The 16,178-nt window shown below is 33.7% G+C and overlaps 1 protein-coding gene and 1 pseudogene across 8 annotated transcripts in view; both read left to right on the top strand.

Moving 5' to 3' along the window:
• Positions 1-16,178, top strand: part of ORC5 (origin recognition complex subunit 5) — a 170,114-nt gene that overhangs the window by 18,539 nt on the left and 135,397 nt on the right. For all 8 annotated transcript variants that reach the window (XM_015599540.2, XM_025041927.1, XM_015599539.2 and 5 more), the window contains exons 5-6: positions 248-359; positions 5,290-5,420. In XM_015599540.2, the coding sequence (XP_015455026.1) occupies positions 248-359; positions 5,290-5,420 (243 nt within the window). The remainder of the gene's footprint in view (positions 1-247; positions 360-5,289; positions 5,421-16,178) is intronic.
• Positions 12,849-12,967, top strand: LOC112473573 (annotated as a pseudogene).

The raw sequence follows: 16,178 nt of genomic DNA on the forward strand, positions 1-16,178 counted from the left end.
AGCATTCATGGGTAACTGAAAGGTTGATTAATCCAAAAGTTTTATGGAAACACCAAGTAATTATTTATGAAAATTTGCAAGTGGATGAATTCCTTGATTAGGTTTTCTAAATATGGCTTATTAACATGCAAATAATTTGTTATATGTTACAACTTTGCTGTATTTATTTGAAAGAAAAATTCAGATGGAATTAGTGCTCTGATTAAGATTTTTAAATGCAGTTACTTTCATTTCTTTTTCTTTACAGACCCACAGAAATGTGACTGTTATCTTTCTCAGTGAAATTGTTTGGGAAAAGTTTCGTCCAAATACCGGATGCTTTGAGCCATTTGTCTTGTATTTCCCTGATTATAGCATAGGTAAATTTTAAAACATTGTTTTGATGATTGATACTCAGTAAAATAGTCTTTGTTTGGAAGATTTAGCCAGCATGTTCAAATGAGAATACTTTGATGTCTTAATCTGTTAAAGTTTGCTTCCAATCTCAAATAAAATGTTGCTTATGATTCTGCATTTATAGAGATTTTATTTTGTAACTGAGGGGTTATTCTTTTATGACTAAAATTTTTTGAGTAACCAGTTCTCACATATTTGTGCTTATGGTATGTTTTTACATTTTTTAGCTAGTGCATTAAGATGTATATATTGCAGTTGTAACATTCATACAAGTAAGAATCAGACTAGGTTGGCAAAGCACATTAAAATTGCATTGAAATCTTTATTTACCATGTACTTGGGTTAAATACTATGTGAGATGTATTTTTGATTTTGTAAATTTCATTTTTCATTACTGCATTCTTAGAGTACCAACTGATGGCCCTTCTGTTTCTTATTTCTTTTTGGTTTGCATCCTGATGATTTTTATCTTTGGAAGAACACAATAGCTTTTTGTGGTGTTGAATAGCTTTTTAGATTAATATTGTGATGTCACTATACAAATATGATACTTTTGATTCAAAGATTATAACTGTGAAGCATCAGGTGGTTAGCAGGCTCTGGAAAAAATAGCATTCCTTGACCTTGGTTAGCCTCATTAACACTACCCTTCTGAACTAATCAGCTGTAAACATTCATTGTTAAGATCACGTTTTTGCCTTTTTTCACAAGAACAGCAATGAAAGAATACTTCCTGCCTTAACTAATTAACTGAGATAAAAAAGGAACCAAAAAATAGATGAAGGGAGGCCTTATTTTCAGTAGCTTCTCTTCCATGAAAACTGCAAAATAAGGAAAAGAGAAAAGAGTAGGAAGAAAAGAATAAATCAAAGGATTTCATTGAAAAGATTTCTTTGTACCTATGTCATCACTGTTTGAAGTTAAATTTTTTTCATGACCCATTTTAGGTTTCAGTATTGAAAAAATTTTAGAAGCTAAGCAAGGTTGGGCCTGGTTAGTATTTGGATGGGAGACCACCTAGGAATACTGGGTACTGTAGGCTTAAAAATAAAAATTAATTAGAATTCAAGAAAATTATTAAAATGATGATTTTCTGTACCTTAGCAAAGTTGGATTAAAGTATGGTATAATGAATTATAGAATTTGATTAAAAATTTTACAAAGTAAAAAAAGATACAAAGCAGCATAGATGGAAAGAATTCGAGGACAATTAAATAACTAAAGTGATCTTGCCAGTTTTAGAGAGTATAGGCTGATGGATTTTTGAAAAGTATATATGGAGCTAAATTTAATCTGATTATTAAATTCTAGTGCCTCTTACATTTCAAGTTTTTTTTTTTAAGCGAAAAATACCATAATCACACAAAAAGGCATTCAGAAAGGAAGCATTAATTGGCAAGCCAAATTATAGTCGGAGAAAGTAAGCATGCAACCAGGGCAAAGGAATAATCTTAGTGGCTAAGTCATTCAATCATAACTTGATGCATATATTATCTTTTGGAATATGGTGTGTGATATTGAGGATACTCTCTCCTCTCAGCAGTGACACTAGGGGCCCAATTTGCAATTCTTGTTTTCTGGTTTCTGCCACATGCAGACTACTCATCTTTTGGTAAAATGCATTTCTTTTTCTTTAGGTGGTTTATAATGTAGTAGATCAGGTTTTTGGTTTGATCATTGTATCAGTCAGGATAAGTTACACTCCAGTAATATATAATCTGAAAATCTCAGTGACTTATAAATTTTGCCTTACAACCTTTGTGCTATTGTTGTCCTACATTTTTACTTTTACATTTATTATAAACCCCATAATACATTATTATTTGGGTTTTAAAGAAATAAAAGCAAAGAAAATATCTTTTATCGTTTATCCTACTTGAGATTTGTTGAGCTTCTTTGATATGTGAATGTATAGTTTCATCAACTTTGGAACATTTTTAGCCGTTATTTCTTCAAAAATTTAACCACCCCCTTTCCTTTTTCTGGCACTATATTATATGTCTGTTAGACCACTTAATATTGTCCCTCTTTATTTATTTATTTATTGAATCTCTCTCTATTTAAATTTTTAAATCTTTTTTTCTCTCTGTTTTATTTGGGATCATTTTTGTTTCTGTCTTTAAAAGTTCACTGACCTTTTTTTCTATAATTATCTAATCTGCCGTTAATCCCACCCTGTGTGATTTTTCATTACAGATCTCATGCTTTTGTTTCCCTTTGTATCCTCGAGCATATGAGCATAAATATAATAGTTGTTTTAATGCCCTTGTCTATTAATTCCATTACCTCTTTGATTTTAGATTTGTTTCTGTTGAATAATTTTTCTGTATTATAGGTGTCCATTATGAGTCTTCATATGTTTAGTAATTTTTGACTGAATGAAATTGTGTTTTTTGTTGTTGCATGTTGGACTTTTTCCTGGTAAGCATTTAATTTTAGCTCCAGTTATAAGATTTAGCCCTTCTGGAATCTCTGCTGAATGAATGCTCCATGTATTCAGCAGAGTTTCTTTATTCTGACTGGTGGGAACGTAAATGATTCACAGCCCCATGTAAACTCTGAGAACTGTTTGACTTATAGCTCTCTAATGATTGTTTTTTTTCCCCCAGAAGTTGTTTTTGCTTGTCATTATGGAGTTTTACTCTGTGCATATAACAATTGGTATATAGCCAAGACAAGGGGAACCCTTATGCAGATTTCCAGAGCTCTTTCTTACATAGCTACTTCTCTTGTACTCTGCCCTGCAAATTCTAGCTGCCTTAGTTCCCTCTGCGCTTTTCTTTGTTTAATTCATTGAGATTAAGGGCTCCTTTTGGAACTCTCCTTGTACTAGTTTTAAAATTACTTCTAGTTAGATATCTTGGCTGAAGGTGGGACTCACTTCATTTGTTTCCCCTTTCTCAGGTATCATAGTCATTTACTATCTGTTTGATGTCTGAAAATAGTTGTTTTCTATATTCTATCCAGTTTTTAGGTGTTTATTACAGGATAGTATTTCTGGATCATCTTACTTTATCATGACTGGAAGCAGAAGTCTTTCTTCAATTTAGAAATGTGTGTTAGACTGTACTTGGATAACGAAATTTTAAGACACCAGAAGACCAATTAGAAGCACTTTTTAGCTATTAGAGATGGGATTTGTTTTATATAAGCTTGAATAGTCTAGACTGTTAGAGCTGGCATGGCTTACTTAATATAGAGTTGTACTCGGAGATTTTGTCTGTAGTTTCTAAGCAGCTGTTTTACTTTTGCAGCAACACAGTGTGATTTCTAATTCTTATTAAGACTTTCATCAGGACTGAAGTGGGCGATTGGTAACATCTAATCAACTTTCACATGAGGCACTAAGGATCACTAGTGAAGGATATCTAGACAGAGATGTTCAGAAGGAGCTCAGGAGTACAGTCTGAGCTGGAGACATAACTTCCAAATTTCCTCATCCATGTTTTTATAGACCATCTTTTTTGCCCATATATGTTTTGTCTGTCCGACTGTCCATCCTTTCTCCCCTGCCTTCCCTCTTCCTTCCTTCCATCTATCCAGTTGTTTGGTAACTTTTATATAAAAACATCTTTATCTCCAAGTTTTAAGTCACCTTTGGAAGTTTTCAGTATATTAAATATTTTCTCATGCATAGTTTAAAAAAACTTGGTGACATTAGATTTAAATTTTGTTATTAGAATATAAAACTACATAGATTCCATAGTCAAGTTTTGGCTTTTGCATATTTTTTTTCAGTAGCTGTGATATAAAAATGCATCAAGTAACAGTCTTCTATCTGGAATCTGCTTGGGATAATGTTCTAAGCATGAAACTAGTCTTTGAAAAAAATTTTTTTTGGATCAACTGCCCTGTTTAAAAGATCTCCATAATATAGTAATTTCTAAATTTCTGTTTCTGGATATCTATTGGTAGTCCACATATATTGTGATTTTGCACCTATATAACTGATTCTGAGGAACAAGAGAATAAGAGAGTGATTGAAGTTAAGAGCTGTTGCTAAACAGCATGGTATCCATGGTAAAAATGCTCACTTAATCGAAACCTTAAACAAAAGGAAAATGACATGATCAGAACATCCTATAAGAGTTTTTACTTGTAAGTATTGCAAAAGTCTTGAACCCTGTGAAACTAGATATAAAATACCAACCGTATTCAAAGATTTCTTTGGGAAATGTAAAGAGATCATTGCACCAAGAAGTCAGAGAGAACTGCAGTAAAGAATGAATGACTAATGGATTCATGTGCTATAACTGGGAAATTTTGATTAATAGGTGGTTTAATGTTAACTATGTTTCTACAATATATTTCTAGCAGAATTAAATACAAGTTTAGAAGTCCAAATGTATGATATTGTATAAAGAATGTAAAAAGAGAAATATACTAAAGTTGTAAGAAGAAATTTTTTAAAGAAATTGTTTTATAAAAGGGAATGACAAAGTGTTATGATTTTCATTAAAATATTTATGAATTCTTTTTACTTTAAAAAAATGAAGAGCATTTTCCAGTTTGGTGGTAGTACCCCTAGTTTATATAGTACTCCTTTCTTGTTTTTACAATTTGACATACTTAATAGGCAGAAAAATAAAATGGAATCTATATTATTTTTTGTCCTTCGTATTGCTTTTGCCAGTAATAAGATTCTTGAGGTTTTCTATAGATATCATTGTTTGATATTTGTCTTAAGCAAAATTTAGTAATTTTTAAAAGACATTAAGTTTATCATTGTTTTACCTCAGTTTCACAATTTGTATTATATTTCTAATCTTGTAATAGTTTTATTCCTTAATTATTGCTAGGCCCGTGTATTTTAAACTTTTATTGTACAATGCTAGAAGATATAACTAAGGGGCTGTATTAATTATTCTAAGTTCATTTGTGTGCTGTGAACAGGGAACCTTCAAAAGATCCTGTCCCACGATCATCCTCCAGAATATTCGGCTGATTTCTATGCCGCTTACATTAATATTCTTCTTGGAGTTTTCTATACCGTCTGCCGAGATTTGAAAGAGCTCAGACATCTGGTGAGTGAGCATTTTGGTTTTAAAAAAATTATATCTTTTAATATTTTTCCATATGGAAATTGTGCGTGGTAGGTTGGAAACTGAAAATTCTGGAAATTTTGACTCGCTCTTTTGAGGCTAATACACCATAGGAAGGTAGAAATCTGTGGGTTAGTACAAACTTTGACCTGATTAGAAAACTTTAATTATGTCTTTTCACTCTTCCGTAGGAGTGTTTTTCTCTCTTCTCTTTTTTCTAATTATAGAAAATGTAGAACTTCATTAAAATCAAAATGAAGAGTAACAAAAAGGTGTAAAAACTTAAGCAATTTTACTTCTTCGTTAATTTTTATAGGACATAGCTTTAAGGTTTTATATATGTAGCGATAATGGTCTGGAATCTAGATGAACTTGAGTGCGGTCTGAAGCTTTAATTACAGGTCTTTCATTAGCTATTGACCTTGCGTTAATAACCTTTATATAAAATATTTTCTAATTTACATAAAAGATTACTTAAATTTTTTTAAACATTATAATAGCTGTTTATATTACACAGGGAGTTTAGAAAATTATCATATTTAATTTTTTCTTTGATCTTTCTTCCACTTTAATTGTGAGGATGTAAAAGAAAGAAGGCAAGAATGTCTGGTTTCCCTTTTAAAAACCTTCAATTAATACTTAAGGTCGTCTCTCCAGGTAACAGAAAAGATATCTAAGGCTGGAAGACAGTTACTTACAAAGTAGCATTCTATATCTCTTAGCACATTTTCTCCGCTTTTTTTTTTCCCGCTCTGAAAAGTATTTCTCAGAGTGATTCAATGTGTGTTTGAGTGTGTATTTGAGACAGCATTAGGAGAAGATGACCATCTAAACTTATGTTCACATTTAGTACATTTTGGACATTTTAGATTTCAGGCCTCTTCTGACTTAAATGTAGATTCAAGCATCTTCTGATTAGGGAAGAAACAAAAGACAAGCTGTTCTAATTCAAGCTCATCATTTAACATCTCTCCAGAAGTTGATTGTTTGGATTCCTGGTGCCCAAGGGAAATGACAGCAGAGGGAGGGGTTTACAAAGAGACTGAGGATCAGTGAACAATCCCTGGGTGAGATGGAGGTAGGAACGAATACTCCACTGTCTTTCCTGGGAAATAACTCGCAGTTACTGCTCCCTTAGTACTGATGTCCCTGAATCCAGTATTAGCAGTCATTTCAAACTGGATTTTACAAGAAGGAAGAATTACTTAGGGAAACTGTTTCTAGGAAAATAAAATGTAAAAGGAGAAAATAGATATTTAAATATGGTATTTTATAAAGTCTTTTGGGTTTGACTGAGGAATGATTTTATTTAGGGATAAGGTTACAGCTTTTTTGGTTATTACATCATATTCACAAACTTGAAGCTTGAAGTAGGGTCTAAGCCTTTAAAAAATTATCTTTAGGCATTGGAGAAAAAAATAACGTAGTGTTCTTATTTTTACCATATGTAGAACATAGGAGAATAAAGATATATATGTTTTTCAAATGGATAGTGTTTTTGTTTCAAAGTTTGCAAGTGGTGTATATCTTGAAAATTTGATAAATCACCTACAAAAGATTCTTTTCAGTCATCTTTTCTATGTGTGTGCTTTTAAATTTATTTTAGGAATTGGTATTTAAGTATTATTTTTTTGAGGCTAGTTCTATACATAGCACAAGACAGGAGACATAAAGTACTACTTTGACTATTCACTTTGGTTTGTCTTCTCTGACAATCTATATAATAGTCCTAAAAAATTGTAATCGTAATTTTTAAAAAGATCAATTGAAGTTATTTTTATACTTTTATAGATGCAAAGCACAGAATAATTCATTTTCTAAATAAACTTTAATTTTTCATTTTTTTAAACATCTGTCACATTGAATTTATTATATTTCCCACATTAAATATATTGCATTAAATGTAAAGGTATTTCAGACCTTCACCCCACCCCCAGATATAATTTTCTTAGAAATCTCAGAAAAATGAATTGCTAAGCCAGAGTTTAGCAGTCTTTTGGAGTACAGTTCTACGTTTCTGATGCCTATTGTTTTGTTTGTCCTTGTGGCTAGTGGTTGCTCGTGACACAGTTACTTAGAAGAGGGTGCCAAATAATTGAAATATATATGGTAGAATGAACAGAGAACTTAATATTAAATATACCTTAGCTCTACTGCTTACCACCTGTGTTATGTTGGGTATGATACTTAATTTTCTGTACTGCATTTTCCTTATTTCTAAAGTGGGACTAAGAATACATACTTCAGATAATTTTTTTTAATTAATTAACTTTTTTTTTATGGTGACATTGATTAACGATAAATTTCAGTTGTACATTTTAACAGTAAGGCATTTATATATTTACATGGTGTGTTCATCTCCCATATTTAGATTTCTTTCTATCACCACATATTTGACCCCTTTTACCCCATCTACCTACTCCCTCCCCCTCTTTCCTCCCCTCTAGTAACCGCTAGTATATAGTCTATGTCCCTGAGTCTCTAGTCTCTGTTTGTCCTGTTCGTTTGTTGCTTTTAGGTTTATATCCCACATATAAGCGATATCATGTGATTTTCAGCTTCTTCTGTCTGGCTTATTTTGCTTAGCACGATTATCTCGAGGTCCATCTATGTTGTTGCAAATGGCAGTATTTCATTTCTTCTTATGGCTGAGTAATATTCCATTGTATATATGTACTACAGCTTCTTTATTTAGTCATCTATCGTAAGATACTTCCGTTGCTGCCATGTCCTGGCCACTGTAAATAATGCTGCTGTGAACATCGGTGTGCAAATATGTTTTCGGATATGGGTTTTCAAGTCTTTGGGGTATATACCCAGTAGAGGGATTGCTGGATCATATAGTAGATCAATTCTTAGTTTTTTGAGGAACCTCCATATTTTCCATAGTGGCTGTACCAATTTTCAGTCCCACCAGCAGTGTATGAGACATCCTCTCCAACATTTGTTATTACTTGCCCTGTTGATTATAGCTATTTAAATAGGAACGAGATGGTATCTCATTGTGGTTTTGATTTGCATTTCCCTAATAGCTAGCGATGTTAAGCATCTTTTCAAATATTTGTTGGCCATATGTGTGTCCTCTAGAGTTCTTCCCACTTTCTTTTTTCTTTCTACTTTCAAAGCATTATGAACAAAGAATATGGTTGGTATGATTTCAACTCTTATATTTGTTGAAGCTATCTCTGTGTCCCAGTATGTGGTCGATTCTTGAGAATGTTCCATGTGCACTAGAGAAGAATGTATAAGCAGCTGTTTTGAGATGAAAGGCTCTTTCAATGTCAATTGTGTCCAGTTGGTCTAATGTATCATTTAAGGATGTTATTTCCTTATTGATTTTCTGTTTGGATGATCTATCCATATCCAACAGTGGGGTATTTAGGTCCCCTATTACGATAGTGTTTTGGTCTGTTTCTCCCTTTAATTCTGTTAGTAATTGCTTCATATATTTTGGGGCTCCTTGATTGGGAGCACAGATATTAATAAGTATTATGTCTTCTTGGTACATGATTCCCTTTATCATTATGAAGTGTCCCTCAGTATCTTTCTTAACCTTTTTTATTTTGCAGTCTGTTTCGTCTGATATTAGTACCACTACTCCCTCTTTTCTCTGAAATCCATTTGCTTGAAATATCATTTTCCACCCTTTTACTTTTGAGTAAATATTTGTCTTTGGAGCTGAGATGTGTCTCTTGGAGGCAGCATATGTTTGGGTTTTGTTTTTTAATCCATTCTGCAACTCTGTGCCTTTTTATTGATGAGTTCAGTCCATTTACATTTAGGGCAATTATTGAAATATTATTGAAATATCAAGTTTTCCTACAGCCATTTTACCTTTTGCTTTCTGGTAGCTCGGTGTTTTCATTGCTTCCTTGTCCTTGTGTCTGTTTTTTAATTTTGGTTGGGTTTTGTGGGTTTTCCCGCTGTTCCTTCTTGTTTTATGTTATATATTTCAGTTCTGAATTTTTTTGCATGTGGCTACATTACGAATATGTAAAGGGATGTTTATATATACGTCCATTTTTTATTGCACGTGCCTTATCTCCATTCCCCTTTACAAATTTGGATCTTTGAATTCTCCCCTTTTCAGTCATTGTTGTCTCAATTCGTCCCTATGTGTGCTGAATGTTCATTATTATCTTGCTGTAGCAAATCTCTTCTTATTATTTAAGCTTGTAATGCCCTGTTCTTAGTAAGGGTTGCACTTCTCTGCGTCTTTGCCTGATAGTCACCTTACTCCTAATTATGTATTTTTTTGTTGTTGTCATTTTATTTTAGGTGAGCTGATCCCTTTCAGTATTTTCTGTAATGCAGGCCTCGTACTGGAGAATGCCCTCAGTTTTTGTATGTCTGGAAAGGTCTTTATTTTTCCTTCATGTCTAAAGGAGAGCTTAGCTGGATACATTATTCTTGGCTGGTAGTTTTAATACAATGTGTCTTGGAGAAGGCCTTTTTGAGATGAGATAATTGGGTGTTCTGTTGACTTCTTGAATTCCAAGCTCCAGCTCATTCCTTAGATTTGGGAAATTCTCTTCGATTATTTGTCTGAAAATGCTTTCTAATCTCTGCTCCTTTTCTCGCCTTTGAGAATGCCCATTATTCTTATGTTTCTTCTGATGGTATCAGCTAGTTCTTGTATTTCTCTTTCATTATTTTTCATTCTTTGGGTTCTCTCTTCTTCCTTCTGATTTATTTCTAGATTTCTGTCTTCGATATCACTGATCCTTTCCTCCATTTGGTCGACTCTATTTCCCAAGCTTGCTATTTCATTTTTCAACTCTTGCAGTGTTATTTATCTTCAGAAGATCTATTCTGTTCATTTTGAGGGTTTCAGTCTCCTTACTCTGTTCATCTAGTTGTTTTTTCAGTTCCTGAAATTGTTGCTGTGATTCATTCCGGAACCCATTGAGTTTTTTCAGAAGTACCATCCTGAATTCTCTGTCATTTAAGTAGCATATTTCTATGTCTGTAAGCTTATTTTCTGGATATTTTTCTCTTTCTTTCTGAGTTGCCTTGTAACCTTGGTTGTTCATGGTGTTTAATGGACTATTTCTCTGGGCATTAATGGAAGTGTATTCTGCTTTTTTCCAGAAAGATTTATTATATAAAGGTCTTTTTTTTAGCCCGTTGCAAATAAGGCATTTTTCTTTTGGTTTCCAGTAGGTGGCTTGTAAGTCTCTTGGATCCCTGCTTTATATAAAGCCTTAATAATGCTTTTTTTCCCCCCTACAGATGTTTAATCACGCTCGCTACCCTCAGTCTCAGTCCCTGTCAGTCTTAGTGACAGTTTTGGTAGCATTTACTCAGATTCCCCTGGGCTCCACGGTGTTTGGTGTTGGGGGATATAGGGAGAGGGGCCCTCTGGGTTGGGGAATGGGAGTCGAGGCTCAGCCTCATGTTTTGCAGCCACGGCTGGTAAAAATTAACTGTTGTTTCTCTGCCATCCCTGCTTTTCTGCCCTGATAACTGAGCACCACTGCCTCCGGCCGCATGGTACTCATAGCACTCCCAGGCAGGGCTGTTCAGGGAAGTCGCTGCACCTTCTCCCCTCCGCTCCTCCTACAGGGAGCTCTGGCAGCTGCGCTAGGCAGCTTCTTTGTTTCTCCCAATCCACCGCCTGATACCCAGAGTTCTGACTTGTGGTAGCTCTTATGCACAGATCCCACGCTCAGACGTGGTGATGTACAGTTTGGGTGTTTTTTGTTGAGTTTTAGATGTTCAGCTTATTATTGTTTCAAGGGGAGAGATCTGGGGACATCTCTCACTCCACCATGTTTCTAATGTCACTCCAGATGATTTTTCTGATTATAAAATGAAATACTCTATTAAAGTGCATATGAATAATATCTTTAAAGATATTATGTGACATTACTGATAATACTAAGTCATTTGAGTAAATATTCTTTTAAAATATAATTTTTGAGAGTATCATTTATATTTCATGAATTTTTTAAAATGATATAGCTGCTTTTTTATAGCCAGGACCCAGCAATTCCTAGGGAATAGAAGTTTCATTTCACTTTTGAGCATTGGGCTAGGTAGATGGTCTATGGATGTTTAAGAGTGGGAGAAGTGGCAGCGGGACAGTAAAGGAGCTAATGTCCTTTTAGCTGCATAAAGTACAGATAGACTTATGCTGTCTTATATGTAACTTAGCTATCTTAGCAACTGACCACCCAAAATACTCTCTGACTACTTCAAATGGTATCATTAAATTCCCAGATCTCAAATTCTTTCACGTATTTTTTAAACAATATTTTTTAATGAGGAAGAGATTGTTCTGAAGTGGTTACAAATATGTCCTTCAGCTATCTTCATTCATAAAGACAGTATACATGGATACGTTTCTGTATATATTACTTTTGCTTATTTACCATTGTATGATAGGAAAAAATGGTCCCTGAGAACTTAAATGAAAAGATTATAAAATTTTGTGAATAAAGAATCATGATGTCTGGGTCTATAGCACTTGCTCATAAACATTATACTCTACTACCTCTTAAATAATAGCCAGCCTTTATTGAGTACTTACTGTGTGCTGGACATTGTTGTAAACCTTTTACTATTATTGTCAATTAATTTTTACAACAGTCCTATAAAGGAAGGTACTATCATGAATCCTCATTTTACAGATGCAGAAACTTCTTCATTTATAGGTCTGTGATTTTGGGCCAAATTTCTTAATCTTTTTAAGTGAGTTTTCTCTCCTGTTAAGTAGATATAATATCTACCTCAAAAGAAATTTTGTGAAGTAAAAAGAGAACACATGTAAAATGCCTGATAACCTGTTGGAGATCAGGTAATTTTAGTTCATTTCCTTCTTCTGAGCAAAAGTTCACAGGCTCAGAAATAGATCGAGATCTTGCTTATCTGCAAGAACATGAACAGAGCCCAAGTATGGATACTGCTAATATCTGCTGTAGGTTTGCATCATATATTAAAGTCAATGAAGTTTGAGGGGTGATCTGACAGAACAACTATCATCCCATTGATTGCCAGAGTTGATTTGACAGATGGCTGGGTGAGTAGGTATTCTTTACTACTCTTTTGTACTCTGTACTGATTATTTGTGGGTGAGGATGTCTTTTTCACGAAGAGCTATTCTGTGGTTAAAGATACTTAAGGGAGAGGTTGAATCTTTAATTAGAAGTAATCTAGTTAGGTTTATTTTTCTTTTATTTTTTTTTAGCTTTTTGATTAAAGTATACCATATAGAAAAGCACAGAAACCATAAATATGTATCTGGTGAATTATCACAAAACAAAAACACGTGTGTAAATAAATCTAGGTCAAACAGAAAATTACCAGCATCTCAGGAGCCCACTTCATGTTTCCTCCCAATTTCTTCCTCTTTTTTCCTTCCTGATGGAAATCACTGTCCTTATTTCTGATATCAAAGATTAGTTTTGTATCTACGGCCATGACACCCTGAACAAGCCCAATCCCATTTGATCTCAGAAGCTAAGCAGGGTTAGGCCTGGTTAGTACTTGGATGGGAGACTACCTAGGAAGACCAGGTACTATAGGCGTAAAAAGTAAAAAATAAGGGATTATAAGCTGACAAGGTCCTTGCAATCTGTGAAGTCAACCAATGGTTGCCTCGCCTAAAAAAAAAGATTAGTTTTGCTTGTTTTAAAATTTTTTGTAAATGGAGACACAGCATGTATTTTTTTTATCTACCTTTGCTCAACATTTTGAGATATTCATCCATGTTAAACATAGCTGTGGCATATTCTGACAAGTCACATAATCTTTAGACATAGAGTAAGCAGCAAGTGGTATTTAAGGTCGCTTTACTAGTTAGGCCTTTACAGAGTTCTTTTATTCATGGCTGCAAAGAATTAAGAATTCTTTTTGTATCATAACCACATTGAGTGGTACTGACATGTTAATAGTTTGCTCTCATTATTTCATTAGATACAGTATTTACAAGATAATGAAAGTATTGCATATTTTAAAAATTTAAGAAATTAGGAAGTAATTTTAATTTATAGGAACATTGCAAATACAGTAAAAAGAACTTTCCCTCTTTTTCCCTAAAACATTTGAGAGTAAGTTTGTGACCCGATTCCCCATTACCCCTGAATCTTTAGTGTTCATTTTCTACAAAGACATCCTCCTACATAATAACCAAGGCACAAACATCAAAATCAGAAAATTGATTTATTGCTACAGTCTTATACTCAGACCCTAGTCAAGATTTGCCACCTGAAAATTATATAATTGTATTAACCAATGTTACCTCATAATTAAAAATAAAAAAGATTTGTCATTTGTTTCAGTAATGTACTTCAGTGCAAAAGAATTCAGTTCAGAATCACCTATTGCAGTTAGTTGTCATGTCTCTTGACCTTTCATCTGAAACAGTTTCTCAGTCTTTGACTTTCATAAACCTTGACATGTTTGAAGATTACAGGCCAGTCATTTTGTAGTATCTCCCTCAAGTTCGGTTTGTCTAATGTTTCTTCATGGTTAGATTCAGGTTATGTATCTGACAGGACCATCACAGAAACGATGCTGTGTTCTCATTGCATCCTGTCAGGTGTTAAAAGATTTGATTTCATCTCATTAATGATAATGTTCACTTCGATCATTTGATTAAGGTGGTATTTTTTTCCTTTGTAATTAATATATATTCTGTGGGGGAAGTACTTTGAAATGTAAATATCTTGTTCCTTATCTGAATTTCAACTTATTAATTTTTTCCTATCAGTCTGGTTTCTCTGGATGTCATATTTTAAGACAGAGCAATTATCAGGGTGGTTCTGACCGAATCTAACCAGCCCTTTAATAGGGGTGAGTTTTTTCTGTCCGATTAGAGAAGTAGAAGTCAGAATAGAAGCATAATTTAACTTCACTGTAAAATGGGGATAATAATAACTCATTTGGAGGATTAAATGAGTTAATACGTATAGGTTACCTAGGATAGTAAGACTGGGCATATAGGAAGGCCTCATTGATGAAAATTCCTATAAATTGTCGTTAATGCAAATGTTCTCAGTTCTGATATTGATCCTCTGATGTTTTTGAAGTAAAATTTAGGTATTCTAAAAAAGGCAAAACAGTTCAGAAATTATTTGTATTTGGCTATGGAATATGTTTTTATATTTATACTTCAATGTATGTGTTAGTTTTGTATTGATGTAAAACAAATTGCTACAAAGTTAGTGGCTTAAAACAACACACATTAGCTCACAGTTCTCTAGGTCAGAAATCCAGGCAACTGTTACTTGCTTCTCTGCTCAGGATATGACAAGGCTAAAATTAAAGTTTTGGCTGAACTGAATTCTCATATAGGGAAAAAGCTTCCAAATTCATTCAGATTTTTGACAGAATCCATTGCCTCTTGTTTGTAAGAACGAGGTCTGAAGTTCCCATGCTGGCTGTCAGCCAGGAGTCTTTCTCTGGCCTCCTAGAGACCACCCACATTCTTTGCCATGCGGCCCCCTCCATCTACAAGCCAGTAAAGGCATGTTGAATCCTTCTCATACACAACATATCTGACTTCTGTGATGAGCCAGAGGGAACTTAGCTTTTAAAAGGTTCATGTGATTAGGTCAGACTTATCTGATCATCTACTTATTTTAACTCACCCATTAATAGTATAATCTTTGGAACTTTAATTGCATCTACAAAATCCCTTCACAGCAGTGCCTAATTTAGTGTTTGATTGACTAACTGAGAGAAGGTATGTGCATATTAGAGGCCAGGAGTCTTGGGGTCTTAGAATTCTGCTTATTATGACATACATGTATGAGATTATTTTCTAACAAATAATTTCAAATACAACAATAAAGGCTTTTTGAAAATTCTCTGAGAAAGAGTTGGGAAAGCTTCTCAAATTGCCTGTCTTGTCATGTGGCAGCCTATTCAGTATTTATCCTAGATTGTAAATTAATGCAAGTTTTCTTTGCATTGTAAGGGAAATACAAGCATACTCTGGAGATATTACAGGTTGGGTTTCAGACCACCATAGTAAAGCAAGTATTGCAATAAAGCAAGTCATAACCTCTTTGCTGGTGGAAGGTCTTGAAAAACACAACACCTGTGAAGTGCAGTAAAGCAAAGTGCAATAAAACGAGGTATATCTATATTCTGTTTCACCCAAATCAGTCTTTGAAAACATGGCATCCTTTTTTGTTTTGAAGTAAATTCCCAAAACACCTCACAGATCCATGATCATAAATTCAGGCAGTGGAATCTCTGTGTGCTTGTAGACAACTTATATTTTGCTGCTGTTCCCTCAGCTAACCAATGGGCATAATAAAAACGCACTGGTCAGGAATAAAATAGCAGATGGCTGTAATTAGCTCTGGATAATTATGCTTCTGTTACTATTATGAGTACTAGTATTTGCTGAGCACTTGGTCATTTCTTAATACAGTTATGCCTCTCCTCTCCCTCCTTTTTATTAATGCAACTAATTAAGCTAAATACTTGCAAGTTAAGGAATAATTGGAAGTTAGTTATATGGTGTAATATATAGTGGTAGTGAAAATTCATAATATCAAAAAATTATCTAAAAATTATTTCTGTTTCGGCTTTGGAATTATTTTTGTGATTTTGTTAATAGCCTTTTATTTTCATTTTTCTGAGTAGTTGGGAGGACAGTTTAAAATACCAGTGGGTTTGAATTTAGATTTTGTTTTAAGTAATCCTAATACAGAGAAATGGGAATTTGCAATCATTTGAGGATTAATATAAGAGAAATGGGGATAATATTGGAGAGCATGTTTGAAT

This window comes from Pteropus alecto, unplaced genomic scaffold, assembly GCF_000325575.1.
Source record: "Pteropus alecto unplaced genomic scaffold, ASM32557v1 scaffold109, whole genome shotgun sequence".
Classification (NCBI taxonomy): domain Eukaryota; kingdom Metazoa; phylum Chordata; class Mammalia; order Chiroptera; family Pteropodidae; genus Pteropus; species Pteropus alecto.